The 15,182-nt window shown below is 40.7% G+C and overlaps 1 protein-coding gene across 2 annotated transcripts in view; it reads right to left on the bottom strand.

Annotated features, from left to right (window-relative positions):
* Positions 1–15,182, bottom strand: part of GRIP1 (glutamate receptor interacting protein 1) — a 606,542-nt gene that overhangs the window by 444,265 nt on the left and 147,095 nt on the right. Inside the window, exon 2 of one of the 2 annotated variants that reach the window (XM_061639804.1) lies at positions 2,213–2,424. In XM_061639804.1, the coding sequence (XP_061495788.1) occupies positions 2,213–2,345 (133 nt within the window). In that variant the 5' untranslated portion in view covers positions 2,346–2,424. Of the gene's footprint in view, positions 1–2,212; positions 2,675–15,182 lie in introns of those variants that run through there. The other variant, XM_061639805.1, reaches the window with a different exon arrangement.

Raw genomic sequence — 15,182 nt, 5'->3', positions numbered from 1 at the left:
ATGTGTAACTGAGGACCTCCAGTCATTGCTGGCTCAACTCCCATCAGCCCCAGCCAGCATGGTCAATGGTCAATAATTATGGGAGTTGTAGTCCAACATCATCTGGAGGGCCAAAAGTCCCTCATCCCTGTTCTAGAGCTCCAAATGGAATGAGAAGAGATCTTCTCCTTCTCAGCTAACATAAATTTTATATAATACAGGGTTCAAAGGGACTGGGCAAGCATCTTTCTATTCAAGATACTTATGACTGGAGTGAGTACAGCAACAGCAAACAGTCTCAATATTTATGAGTATGAGCTCCTCAAAATGTTTTTCATGTTTAATATAGAAATGTTATCTTTGGGTTACATGCTTTTAAAAATTAAAATGGAGATTCTTACGATGCTATATTGTGGATTCAGAATCAAATTCTATGCTTCCATATACACAGTCCTAGTCACAGGCATTAAAATGTATGGCCATCTCTTGCCTAAGATAATAAGCATCTATTCTACTACTTCTTTTTGTGTAGTTGTTTCTTCCTAGGTTTATTTTAAATGAAGAGTAAGCACTTCATACTCAAATACACATGATGTACTTTCATACTACTTAACAGAACTCCCAAAAGAAAAGAAAAATAGGAAAAAAGTCAAAGATTTAACAGGGAGATTTCCAGGAGTACAAAGGTCAGAGAGATACCCAGTTTACAAAGCATAACAAAGGAATGTAGGTATCTGGCTATTACATTTCTTTGAAAATCTTTCCAACTTTTTAAAATCACATTGGGGCTCCTTTCCAACAACAAAAATGGTGAAAGAGTATTTGTTCCACATCCAGAAAGGAATAGCTATTAAGAGGACAAGGCACCCACACTTAATGCAAATACGACAACACCAAGTTTGAGGAGCAACACTCCCCAGGACACCCTTATGCAGCAATTACTATGTGTGCCATGTGTAGCATAAATTGTGTGATCCAAGTGCAAAAAAAGAAATTATGGGAGATCCTACTGATATAACACTTCTAGCTCACTAATGAATAACAAGATCACTATAGCTTGAATCTATTGGAAAATGTTTTGTTTATTAATCATCTTTTTCCAACTTTGAAACCAGAATGCCTTCCCAACTCTATACTCTATATATATCTAAAGGTGAATCAGTTACTTACTGGTAGTGTTATAATCCATGACTAATTGCAAAAGCATTTCAAAGTTCAACATTTTGGTGAGAAGAAAGACTGCCTGCTCAAAAATATATCCATAAGTTTGAAAGTATATTTTGAGAGGCTGAAGCATATGAAGAAAATTCTATCATGCTATCACTGCAACAATTTTAAATTAGCAGTACAGTGTTATTCATCTGTCAGTGCATGGCTGCTTATGCCATCAACATAAGCTTAAAGCATGGCACGATAAACTCAGCAATGCCTACGTGTAGCTCCCCATCCTATTGTTCCCCCAGGTATTTCTGCGCATCTCCAATCCTTTGGGAAAGGTACAAGACAAAGCAAGAGCTCAGAGAAGTGACAGGTACAAAGAATACTTTGAATACGTTTTATTTTCATTTCCTAAACATGCATTTGTTACCTTTTTATAAAGAGCAGCTGTAGACATTTGGCAACAGAATAAATTAAGAATGTAATTAGTTACTTCTTCAAACAACACAACAAGCATGCACCATCAGAGAAAATAAACTTGAGCTACTTTCTCCTGGAAAGAATGAAACAAAACCGTAACTACAAAGGGCTGACTTTCATTCAACAACCTTTACCTTTACCTTCAACCTCTAAATTTATGCATGAATGCAACTACCTTTAACATAGTGTTTTAAGATTGCTTGTGTGCATGTGTGCATGCGTGTGTGTGTGTAGGAGAGCAAGCGAGAGAGACAGCATATGCAGTCATACACGTGCATTATTACAAAAGGTCTGCAATATCAGTTTACAGCATAAAGTGCTTTAATAAAGGCATGCAACAATAGAAATCAATTAACTGCACCTGAAATATTAACCATGGTTTTGAAACCTGCCTTTCTTTCATTCTACCAGATCATAAGAGCTTTTAAAAAAAAATCTGTCAGCACATCTATACAGATAAATAGACAGTGCTTCTGAAATGCTTTAATACTACATGAGATATGGTAGTATTCTGGTCAGCATTAGCTTTTTAATGCCTAAATGCAATAGTGGACATTTGTCACAGCAACAAAAAACATATTTATACAGTGCTTACTTGGAAAGTGTTCTGAGGCATAATAATAGACATCCTCATAACCCTCATGATAATCCTCCTCTGGTCGGTACTTTTTGCCTTTTCTTCTCCTTGATCTTCTTATCTGCTTGACAAAGCCCAAGAAACGATCCATCTCATTCACCAGCCCACAATATCAGGTCTGTGTACCTTTCGTTGGTGTTGGCCAACAGCCGCACTTCACAAAAAGCAGTCTGAACATGAATGAGCAGCAAATATTAGAGAACTGATCCCTTTGACCAGCCAGCTTGGCACCATTCAAAAATCAGTGTCAGCTCTGACAATAAAGGACACTGCTTTACCTTTACCAGATTCTGAATAAAAAGAACTCAAGAGACTATTACAGCCTAAAAACAAATATTTCAAAAGAGAAAATCATAAGCTGAAAAGGTATGTTCTTAATGTGAAAAGCACTTTAATAATAAACAGAAAAAGTTCAAAAGATCCGTCTGACAGCAAGAGGAATCCCAGCACTAGAATTCACTATTCTGTGTCTCCATCATTTGAAGAGGGGCCAGAGGGGCGGAGATAAACGTTACTCAATGGACTGAACCACATCTGAAAGCACAAAAGGTTTTTCTGCAAGCTAGTAATTACTACCTTGTTATTTACAGTTGCACACCTTCAAATGCCACGTGATTTCTTTTCTTCTTTGGTTTGCAGAACAGTAAACATTGTAGACATCATTTCTGAATACCATACAATGCAGTCTGAACAAACAGAAAAGTGGTTTAATCCATAGATACAGACCACTCACTAGCAAGCGTGTACTGAATGTGTTAATTGGAGCAGCAGGGAGAAACCTTGGCAGCTGCTTTTAAATGACACATTTACCCATTGGGCATTGATATATTTCAATTATTATGTGAACTAAATATTACAATACATAGAAAGACCCCTTACAGGTTAAGCAAGGGTATCTGTATCAACAAACAAACAAAGCAAACTACATTATAACCATAGCAAATGCCTCAGTGTTTAGACTACTCATCTAAAAAATCTTTTGCTGAGTTTTCAAACTTAACAAAATGCGTGAGCTGTTTATGTTAGTCTTTGAAACCACTTTCAGAGCTTGAAAGAATTCTCAATATGTTCTACTTGCACACCATTCTACAAGTACAAGTATTCACTAAGATAAGAAAGGAATTTCTTACAAAATCAAAGCCTCTTTTACAACACACCCACACCCACCCACGCAAACACCAAGGCATGTTGATCTGAGTCCAATCAGAAGAACATTTAGAAGAAATGATTTTGTAACCCTCTCCAGCGAAATGAGCAAAAAATTCCGTTTATCATTGAAAAAATCTTCAGGATGAGATGCACGACTGGAGTGCAACTAATATATCCAGAAGTAGGGGTGGGGGAGAAATTCAATTAAGTTCACATTTAAAGGTTAACCTACTGACTTCCCATTTTCAAAAACAGTAAGTCAACCAAAACACAGCCGTCCTTCACAATCCGCACTTCTCTACATATTGCAATGCAGTTCTCCAGGCAAGTAATGTGTACAAAAATGCATGGAATGGGCCAAAGTGTGTGTAAATGCACATATAACATAAAATGCATCACATTAAGGAAAATAGAGAATTAAGGAAATTCACATAAAAATGCTAATAAATTTCCACAAGGACTTTTTTTTAAAAATTGCAAACTGATGTATGGATAATTGGAGGACTGAATTTAAGACTGAAAGAATAAGAGACTGAACAAAACTGAAATTGAGAGCTTCACCAATCCCTAATCAGAAGTGGCAATAAACTGGGAATAAGTGCAGTGCACATCCACCAGTACAGAGCAGGGACCAGTAGGGGGAGGAGGTCCTGATCTTTATTGGTGGTCACTGTATTGGTGGTCAAAAATAGCAGGGACTACAATATTGCAGGACATATTATGACCACAGAGAGAAATAAAGATACAAGCCACAAAAGGTTGGTTAAAATAAGCCACATTTATTTATTTAAATATATATTAAACACAAAACAGGTCCACATAGGGGAACCAAGTTGCAAGATCTAACGTATAAGTGTGGAAAGCCAACCCTACCAAGGGCTAAGGCGAGCCCTTCTTCTACCCCCCTCCCTTAAGTCCCACCCATTCAGGTAGGTAGGTAAACCCTACTCCACCCCTCCCCCCTCCCTGGGGGGCCCACAACTCCAGGCAGATGTTACAGCTTGGACCAAAGATGCTCCCTAACCACGCCAGTGAGTCCCACAGCCCTGAAGGCAGGTCTGCGGATTACACCCTTCTCTTTTAAAGGTGCCTAAGAGTGCTCATCAAATCTTAACTACCTCATAACTTCCGATATCTACCTATGTGGCAGATGAACCTGTTTAATGACTGCCCCTCACTAAGTACATCCAACACATCAGTACAGACTAAGCAACAACAACAACAACAAACCCAACTAGTAAGACCATCCAGCTGACAAGCAAAGAATTCCTACTTTGCCCCCCACAAGTTGACTAGCCACTGCCAGCACTTCCTGTAGCCAATCAAATGAAGACTCCAGGAGAGGGCTGGGCTTAAATAGCTCTCTCTTTAGCCCTGTCCACTCCCCAATGTTGGCGCAACATGAGCCTACATTCTGAATCTGCCTTCCAGGCCCCTCCATTCCCTGAGCAGCTGCAAAAGCCGCTTGCTGCCACAGCCACTTGTGCAAGAAATAGCCAGTGAATGGCCAGAAGTGCCCTACACAGGCATGGGCCAAAGCTATTGATCACACAGAGTGCTACTGGCCATTAATCAGCAGTACCCACACCGCCCCCTGCTTATCAGCAACAAGCATAAATAAGGATGGGGATCCCTTCTGCTTTGGTCACTCACTGCTGAGCATTGACTGCCATTTTACTGCACTCTGCCCCACTACACAGGCCACCACCGTATCATGATCTTAGGTCGAGAAAAATGGATGTTTCTCACTTATGCAGAAGTTGTTTAGTCTTCCAGTAAAAATAAAATTATAGTGCCATCCTAAAACTGGTCAGTGAACTCAGCCAGGCGTTAATTTATGGAAAGAAAAGCTTCACTGATCATTTCCCAGAAACCTCAGCTCACAAGGTCAGCAATTCGAACTAACCAAATATCAATCAACTATTACTATTTGTGTGCTGAATTTGAGCCAGAGCTCAGAAGAGATCATCCCAGGCTCCTGCTTTCAGTTCCAGAGCTCAGCACAGAATCTGTAATATGATACAACATGCCTTCACTTTGATATCTCCTGCTGTCACATCTTACCAGCATATTTTCTCATAGCTGCTACTTCTTTTATGGTGATATATAGTAGAATCTTCCTAACCTGCAAGGATTGTTTAGCTTACTAAAAAGAAAAGGAAATTCATAACTCAAGCTTGCCTCATATAAATAGAGCTGTTAAAGATCTGGATGTGAAGATGCATTGAACAGCAAAGGACAATAATGACATGGTAAGAGGCATTCATCAGGGAAAGGGAACTTCCAGCCCATAGGCCAAGATTGGTCCATGAAGCCATTTTCCCAAACCATGCCCACCTGTCCATCAGCTGACATCACTAGGTGATATCAAATGATGGGTGCGGGTGGGGTTTGATACTGCTAGGTGCTAATTTGTCAGTGCGTTCTCTGTAGGGAATGTGCTGATGAAGCAGATCCTTCCCCCAACTCCCTGCAGGCCAAGTATGACAGGTAGCCAGGACTGCCCATCTATCAGTCACACATCATATTCATATCAGAGGAATGATAGCCCCCCCCCATTAGGGTTGCCAGGTCAGAAGCATCCCAAACCCTGAGATTTTGGGAGCGGGTCTGAGTGATGTCATGGGGCGGGTCCAAGTGATGTCATGGGGTGGGTCCAAATGATGTTATGGGGCGGGTCCAAGTGATGTCACAGGGTGGGTCCAAGTGACATCATGGGGTGGGTCCAAGTGATGTCATTAAGCATGATACATTAAACATCAACCACAGTTGATTGGCCCATACAATTCATACAAAAACATTTATCTGATTGGATATTAAGATAGAAATCTTAGCTAAAAGATGGAGCCTGGATGGGGAACATTTAATCTAGCCAATTAGTTTCTGGCAAACATAAGAACATAAGAAGAGCCTGCTGGATCAGGCCAGTGGCCCATCTAGTCCAGCATCCTGTTCTCACAGTGGCCAACCAGGTGCCTGGGGGAAGCCCGCAAGCAGGACCCAAGTGCAAGAACACTCTCCCCTCCTGAGGCTTCCGCCAACTGGTTTTCAGAAGCATGCTGCCTCTGACTAGGGTGGCAGAGCACAGCCATCATGGCTAGTAGCCATTGATAGCCCTGTCCTCCATGAATTTGTCTAATCTTCTTTTAAAGCCATCCAAGCTGGTGGCCATTACTGCATCTTGTGGGAGCAAATTCCATAGTTTAACTATGCGCTGAGTAAAGGGTTGAAGTGCCCTCAGGCCAGGCCAGGCCAGTCACCAGAAGGCCATTGTAGGAAGAAAGAAGCCGAGTGTTATGGAGATTAGATGGCAGCACTCAGGAATAAAGATGGATGCCCCCAAAGAGCTGCAATTCTAAACACACTTACTAAGGGACTAAACCCCATAGAACTCAATAGGACTTACTTCTCAGTAGATATGGTTTGGGTTGTGTTGTTAGTAAAGCTTGACAAGGGATCCTCTGCAAAGATATCCATATCCAAGTAGGGTTGGCAACCCCCTGCCTGGAATGCCCTGCCCCAACCTTTTAACATCCAAATTTCTTTACACATTTGACCCTTCACTTCAGAAAGAGGTCTGAGTAATGAGTAAAAAGATTCTCTACCCTTTTCTGTCTCCCCTGTGGGCTGCTATAAACTCACTTTATCAGCCAACCCAATTCCAGTGAATATAATTGACAGAGAGAAAGCACACATGATTTGGTCTACCTTCATAGGCAGTAGCTTAGGAACAACAATTGCAGCCATGCTGCCCAGTATGTGAATTCTCTTTTACCACTATTGGACAAGAAACAAACAAGGTGAATCATCAGTGCGTTTAAGAAGGTTGAGCAGAGGGCATGGAATCACTGTTGTTGCTTCTATCGATGAAAGGGAGTGAGGATAAAGATAAATGAAATGCAAATAGGAAAAGAACAAAAGACAGTGATGATTTCTTAAATGCAATACCATACCAACCAAAACAAGATTCCTATGAGTAAGGCAGAAAACTAAGCATCTCACAACCAGTCAGGAGTCCTAACCAAAAACCAAAAATATGAAAAATGAAGAAATATTTGTATAAGCATGACTATAAAATATATTTATTATTTACACAACCTGTAAAGATATTTATAGTGCAATCTTACATTTATTTATTCAAAAGCAAGTCCCAATGTATTCAGTGGGGCTTACTCAAACAGGGACAGAACTGCAACCTCAAGTGATAAGCAACTTCATTCACACAATCCAAAATTCAGAATCATGCCACTTTAAGCTGTTTTGCAACTGTTTATACTTGTTTTTATGGTTATTGGATTTTAAAGGGATTTATTTCTTATTGTGAGCTGCCTTGGTTTCCAGACTGCAATCCTACCTCACAGGGTTGTTGGAAAGATTCCCATACACACACACATATTGGAGATGTAAAAATACATACACCCTATATAATAGCTTATTGTCAAAACCAGTTGACCATTGCAGAACATTAAAAAAATAAAATCAATATTAGTTTCCAACATAATAAAAACAGTGATACCTAAGTAAGCCCTGCCTAATTGCTTTAAAAATAGGATTGGAGGGGCAGAGAAAGATATACAACACAAACACAATTCTTTCCTATGCTCACTCAAAAATCCCATGAATTTGCAGTACAATCCTAACCATGTCTACTCAAAAGGAAGTCCTATTGAATTCAATGGCGTTTACTCTGGGTATGTTTTCTCTGGAAAATCAAATACTAGATTTAGATTATGATTATGATTATTGCATTTATATACAGCCCCATAGCTGAAGCTCTCTGGGCAGTTCACAACAATTAAAAACATTAAAAACAAGTATACAAATTTAAACAATTAAAACCCATAAAAACAGATAAACAAGTTAAAAACACATGTTATTCAAATGCTGTTAAAATGCCTGGGAGAAGAGAAAAGCGGGTTAAAGCTTCAATTTGGGAAGTTTGCAAAACACTGCCCTCTTCAAAATTTAAATCTGTCTGACTCCTACACACAGGAGAGAAAAAGACTGAAAGCTTACTTTTCAATCTGTGAGATGTTCAGAAAAGTAGGGAAAAGCACGTTTCCGAGCCTTGGGCCAGTCACTGCCGCTCAGCCTCAGAGGGAGGCAATGCTAAAACCCCTCTGAATACCTCTTACCATGAAAACGCTGTTCATAGTGTCGCCGTAAGTCAGAATCGACTTGAAGGCAGACAATTCAATTTGACTCTACATTTTTGTCTTTATCATTCCTTGTCAATCACAACCCTGATTTCTTATTGGCTAAAAACCTGAAAGGGCAGGGATTAGAGCAGAACTTAGAGCAACCAAGAAGTTGGGGGGGCAGCTGACGTTTTGGTGTGTATCTCTGGAACCAGACCACCTAGAAACTTAATTTTTTTAAAATGAAAGCTGAAAATCTGGAGATTAAGGTGAGTCAGCCGGAGAGCCAGAGGGGACTCCCAGAAACCGGCTTCCCAGGCTGAAAAATGGAGATCTGGCAACCCTACCCCCCATCCACCTGTCAAAGTTGGCCCGCAAGGGTGGGGTGAAGAGATAAAGATCTAGCCCACTGGGCCAAAAAGATTCCCCATTCCTGGCCTATAGGGAAAAATGATCTTCACTAACACATAGCACTTGGGTCAGGACTGACACCATCATTTGAAAGAGGCTCCGCTGAGGTCTAACACTAGCAAAAACAACCCACATTAAGAAAATAACTAGTAGTGGTGTTTTTAACTTTCTCAGACTATGAACGTCCTCTGGACATATAAGCATATTGAAATATTTGTCCCAGGTGGGAAACAAGCTGTAAGGCAGTACTATTTAGGGCAATGAACTGGGCTGTTGCTCAGTAGTAGAACATGGGATTTGTATGTAAAAGATCCCTGGTTCAACTCCTAGCGACCTCAGGCAGGGCTGGGAGAGACCCCTGCCTGAAACCACTTCCTGTCAGTGTCAACCATACTGGATTAGATGGACCAATGTGATGTTTCATTTTTAATGATTTGCTATAATCATTAAGATCCTCCGTGGCGCAGAGTGGTAAGCGATTCCAATGAAAGGAGGAAGTTGAATCTCCGGTAAAAGGGATCGAGGTCCACTCAGCCTTCCATCCATCCGTGGTCGGTAAAATGAGTACCTGGCATATGCTGGGGGGTAAAAAAAGGCCGGGGATGGAACTGGCAATCCCACCCCATATATATGGTCTGCCTAGCAAACGTCGCAAGATGTCACCCTAAGAGTCGGAAACGATTCGCACTACAAGTGCGGGGACACCTTTACTTTTTTTTTTTATAATCAGTTAAACGGGTAACGTTTGGAAGTAGTCTATATTAGAGTAAATGTGGTATGGTGAGAGGGGGGAAGGGGACCGAGTGGGTTAGAATGTTGAGGAATGCAGTATGCTGATTGGCGGAATGAATGCAAGATGATGAATATATCTGGGAGGAGGGCAATTAGACAAATAGTTAGTTGGTTAGACAAATAGGGCAGGAGGAGATTTAGCAAAGAGTAAGATAATTGAAAGTAGTAATCTTTATCTTGTAACAATGTGCTTCCAGAACCTGAATATGGAGTAAACTTGTTTATATTTCTTACCTCTGTCAAATAAATAAAATTCATTTTAAAAATGGGAAAAATGGAAATGGACTGCCTTCAAGTCACTTCCAACTTATGGCGACCCTATGAATAGAGTTTTCATGGTAAGTGGTATTCAGAGGGGGTTTACACCTAATTCTTGGCCTAGTTCCTAAATAGAACAAGCTTCACTGTGACTAGTGACAAAGCTACACAGGAGACTAATATAAGGCAAATAAGGGCAGAAACAGTTATTACTGATGGCAGCAAGATTCCCAGAAGAGATAAGCAGTTAATGGTAGCAGAAGTACAACCCATAGCTGGGATCTTCAGAAACTGTAAAATATCCAGAGGGATAGCGGCTTTCTATTACCAAGGCTGTTTGTCAGCAAAGGGTGGGGATTGGGGAAGAAAACAAGGAACCTAGCAACTGCTCTGTTTAACTAGGTGTATGGAATTAGGACTTCTACTTGCACCAGGCAGAACATGGAAGTGGGGATTCTGATAGTGTGTGGGATATGAAAATCTAAAGGAAAATTAACTCTTTCCTCTTGAAGAGTAAGTTTTCACAGAGGGAGATATGACATCCAATTAAGTGCAAGTCAGTTTCCTATGTTCCTAGATTGGGGTTGGACTTGATGGCCTTATAGGCCCCTTCCAACTCTATGATTGCTAGGTCTTCCAGGCCCTGACCTGCATACAACCCTGGGACCATCTTCTGCTCCTGACAGTGTCATGCCCAATCTTCTGTGCTTCCTTATAATAATGTTCATACATGTGGAGGGAAAACCAATGGGTTGTATCAAACTAAGTCCTACTCAGAGTCCCATTCAGATTAATGGGTCTAAGCTAGCAATGTTCATTAATTTGATAGGACTAGCATTATCTACAACCCAGTGACAGAGAGAAGACAGGTTCTGCAGCCTGGTTAAAGGTGATTGACTTATTTATTGGTGGCAGATGACCATTAGGTATATAGTAGCATGCCATATTATTTAGTGCAGGGCTGGTCAAAACTCTCAATGAGAGAGCTGTTTACTGAAGAAATGTATGCATTAATGCACAGCACACTTAAGTCCCAATGCCGTCCCACCGATTTTATTTTTCCAATGAATATCTTCCCAACTTCTTACCCTTTTTTTGTTCTTAAAAACCAGCTGATAGCTCCCGCCACCATATCCCCCCCCATTCCAAGAGATATTTAAATTGACTGAAAGCCACATGGCCCATGTGCTTATGCTAAACATGTAAATAAAGGTCTGTCCCTCTCAGGGAAATGTTTGAAAGTCACAGCAAATTAACAGCCACAATGCCATACTATCAGTCACACCATTTAAGATTAAATACTTTGTCTTATTGTCTGCAGTCATATCAAGTATTTAGCGGCCTCTTTTTTAAAATGTTTAATTTTAACCCCTTGATTCTATTTGTCTCATAAGGAAAATATGGCTCTGCTGGGCCTGCACAGTGAAGAAAGGGAAGAAATATATTATTGATACATGTAAGACAGCAACTGTCTATACTATTAAATATGTTTTGAAACATATTTCAATAGAGAACAAAGAGAAGAATGCACGTCTGAAAACATAAAATAAGTTTATAGATTCCCAGGAGATCATCTCTATACAATGTTTAGTGTGAAGTGTGAAAGTTAATTAGATGTCTAATGATCTGGGTGACATTTTGTGAGCACCACACATGGTTTCTGCAGCAAAACGTCTTTTGCAAAAAGATGATAGCTAGAAAAAATAAAGCACAACCAATTACACATGCATTAAATCAAAGAGATGTGACAAGTGCAACATTGTATGTTTAGGAAAGCCTGCTCATAAAGCAGAGGACCCTGCAGTAAAGCCACTTAATGCAATATTGAACAACAAGCTATATCATCTTCTGATATATGCCACATAATTATTGCTTCCTCACATTCTGTAGTAATATCTAGTATTTATTATTTTCAGTATAAGCCTTACATTCTATTCTATGTATATCTTTGTTAAAATATCTGAATTCCATTGCAAACTTTGATCATGGGGTCTTGTAGTCACTCTCTAGTTACTTATGCTAACACATATTTCTATCACTGGGACAAAAAGGTGAAACTGCATAATTATACAGTTACGAAACAGTAACTAAATAAGAGCATATGGAATCATTAAATGCAAAAGAACATACGAAAATAAAGGACTTCTCCATCACCATTTTCCTTATCAACAAGCAACTAATTGTACATAACTTACAACTCAGCTATCTGCCTGATGGTTAATTATGCACATATAAGGATGTACTTGGAGACCCTAGTGTATGCTGTCTTGAACTCCCTGAAAAGTAACATATAAATGTAAATAATATTTCTAGATACCAACACTCAGTTGTGGTTTTTTTACCCCATGCCAACAAAGGCCTTCTTCTTCACAGTTAGCACTAGGATGATGAGAATGCAAATTCCATGGAAAGGTGTTTCACATAGACAGCTTGACACATGGAGCTGCCACTTCATATTTTTAAGTGGTTATCATTTTGGAACCCTAATTAATACTCAGTGCAAACCCAGAAAAACTAGAATGAAAAAAAAAGGACTGTTTCAGACAGGTTTGTGTATAGTGCTGCTCTACATGGGGCTCATTAACAGTGGAGTGTTCAAGGTTAGTTCCTCATATGCGGGTCCAAGCCATTTGGGACAGAGGCAAGGGTATAGCAGCTGGAACTGTAGCATGGTTTACTGATGCAAGGCAACCACAGAGCTAAGGTAGGTGCATTCTGGATTAGGCACAAGAGATGAAGCTATAGTCAAACAAGAGCCAGGTAAAGTGGCACTGCCCTAGAGAGAGACCTCAGACAGAGATGGAGATGTTTTATTCTAGTAGTCATATCTACCCCTTCCTGATCATTAGCTGGACTACAAGATGCACTTGGTGCCTCCTCATCCTGAGTAAATCCCCTCCTTGAGTTTCCTTCCATCCAGATGAGCACTACTTCTATGATTCTGCATCTCCCATCAGGCCCACCTTTGTCTTAGCTCCTGGAGGCTGGGGCACTAAGACAGTGGATTTAGGCCAGGGGTGGGGAACCTTTTTGGCTCCAAGGGCCATAACAACATCTGCCTTGCAGGCCTAATTTGACAGGTGGACAACCCTGCCCATCTGTCAATCACATGGTATCAATATGACATCACATGACTAGCAGGTGTGCAGAGGTGCCCACCTGTCAAAATCCCTTGCACTTCCCTGCAAGTCTATGCAATCAGGGAGTTAAAGGGGGAAGGGGGAGAGTTGGAAAAGCCTCTTCCAAGTCTCCCCTCCTCCCCCTTTAAGTCCCCAATCACAGATAATTAAAGGGAAATGCAGGGAGACTCAGGAAATATCTTTGCAAGTCTTCCCCCCTCCCCCTGTAATTCCCCAATCACAGAGAACTTAAGGCAGCCCTCGCACTCTTTGAGCAAACAGGAAGGCAGGTGCTGTCTGAAAGCCTTTTCAAAAGCCTCTTTGAAATAGCGTGCATGCACAGCTTCAAAAGACACTTTTTCACAGGGCTTTAAACTCCGCTAAGTTAGTGACCAGGAATTAAATCCTATTTGCTTTGACTGTCTGATCTTATTCCCTGCTGAGAACAAGATTGTACAGCCAAGGCAGAATTAAACTCAGTCCTCCCAGCCATCAGCTGATCCTAACTAGTAGGCATGGTTTGAGGAAAATGGTTCACAGTCCAAATTGGACCCCTTGGGGAGGCATGACTGACCCAGAGCCCAGAGATTCCACCTCCTGATCTAGGTCAATAATGTGGTGTATAGCTTATTTGGGGCCTAAGGAATGGAATGTGTACATTGGCCCTTCAGGGTTTCCTCCTCAGATAAGGTGCCCCTATGGTCTAAGTCAGACTGGCGCTTGAGCCATCCATTTATTTATTTATTTACTGTATTTATATATTGCCCCATAGTCGAAGCTCTCTGGGCAGCTTAAATAACTAAAAACATTAAAAACAAATATACAAATTTAAAAACACATATTTTAAAAACAATTTAAAACACAATTTAAAACAATTTAAAACACATGCTAAAATCCATATGGTAAGAGAATTTCAGTCTCCACAACAGTACACATTTCTAGCAATTCTTAGCATGCCAGTCCTGTGTAACAACGGTTCCATCCACACTGTAAGTAGCTTTTAAGTATTATGGCCTTGCATGCATCACTACACAAAATTGTTCTTCATCACTGTCCATGTGAAGCTGTAACAGATTACCTGACCCTTGAAAGGTTGCTAGCCAGTTCCTTGCTGGTCCAACTAAAACATTTTTCTTAAATCGAAAGCAACAGTTATCATCTTGGCATCTCACAGTCCAGAGGCCTCATTCTAGCCCTCTGTTTTATGTAGTCCCAGTGCTAAGGATGCTAGTCACAAGATGGCTGTCATGAGGACATGGTGTGACACAAAATGGCTGCCGTGGGAGAATAGCATAAAACAAAATGAGAGTGAGTACACTCATTGCTGCTCCTCCCCTCAAGAACCTCATGTTTACCATGGTCAGCTATGGCCTGCTGGTCCTGACTGCAGAGATACAACTGTTGAAGGCATAAGAACCCTGTTTTCCGCAATGCCAGTCCTAAACCAAAGCCCATCGTGTACCCACTTACCTGGGAGAAAACCCAATTAAACACCAACAGACTTACTTCTGAAGCAGACATGTGTACCATTGTATTTTAAGTTAAATACATATTGAATTTTTAATGAGTGCCTGGACATCAGCAGGAGACATGCCTTTGCAAAGTTTTCACATTTTGCATCTGCCATTTGTGGAGAGTGGGGTGTTCTTTAGCATTCACCCACACTTATTGTGTAGTAGCATTTGTAGAAAATAACTTCTGGAGAGTACCTGATCTCAGACAAATGCACCAACAATGCATCCTGACTGCTATGTAAAAAGAACAAACTATGACGATTCCAAGGACTACTAAGAAATAAGACAGAAACAGGAAAAGTGCACTAAAGCGGAGGGGAATTCCTATCTCCGGATGTCTATCTCCGGGTGTCCAAACAATTCACTTACCAATCACAGTTTTGATTTCACTTGTTGGCTATAAACACTGACAAGCGGGAGCAGTCAGACTGGCTAATTTCACTGAAACTGCTTCGAAGAGTACCTGCATTTTGATTCATAACTTTCTTTCTAGGTGTTGCGCTGCAGCCAACTCAGAAGGGACAGGAAAGGGGGAGGCATGAGTTTC

The sequence above is a fragment of the Rhineura floridana genome, chromosome 8 (genome assembly GCF_030035675.1).
Source record: "Rhineura floridana isolate rRhiFlo1 chromosome 8, rRhiFlo1.hap2, whole genome shotgun sequence".
In the NCBI taxonomy this organism is placed as follows: domain Eukaryota; kingdom Metazoa; phylum Chordata; class Lepidosauria; order Squamata; family Rhineuridae; genus Rhineura; species Rhineura floridana.
This window is presented reverse-complemented; position numbering and strand designations above follow the sequence as displayed.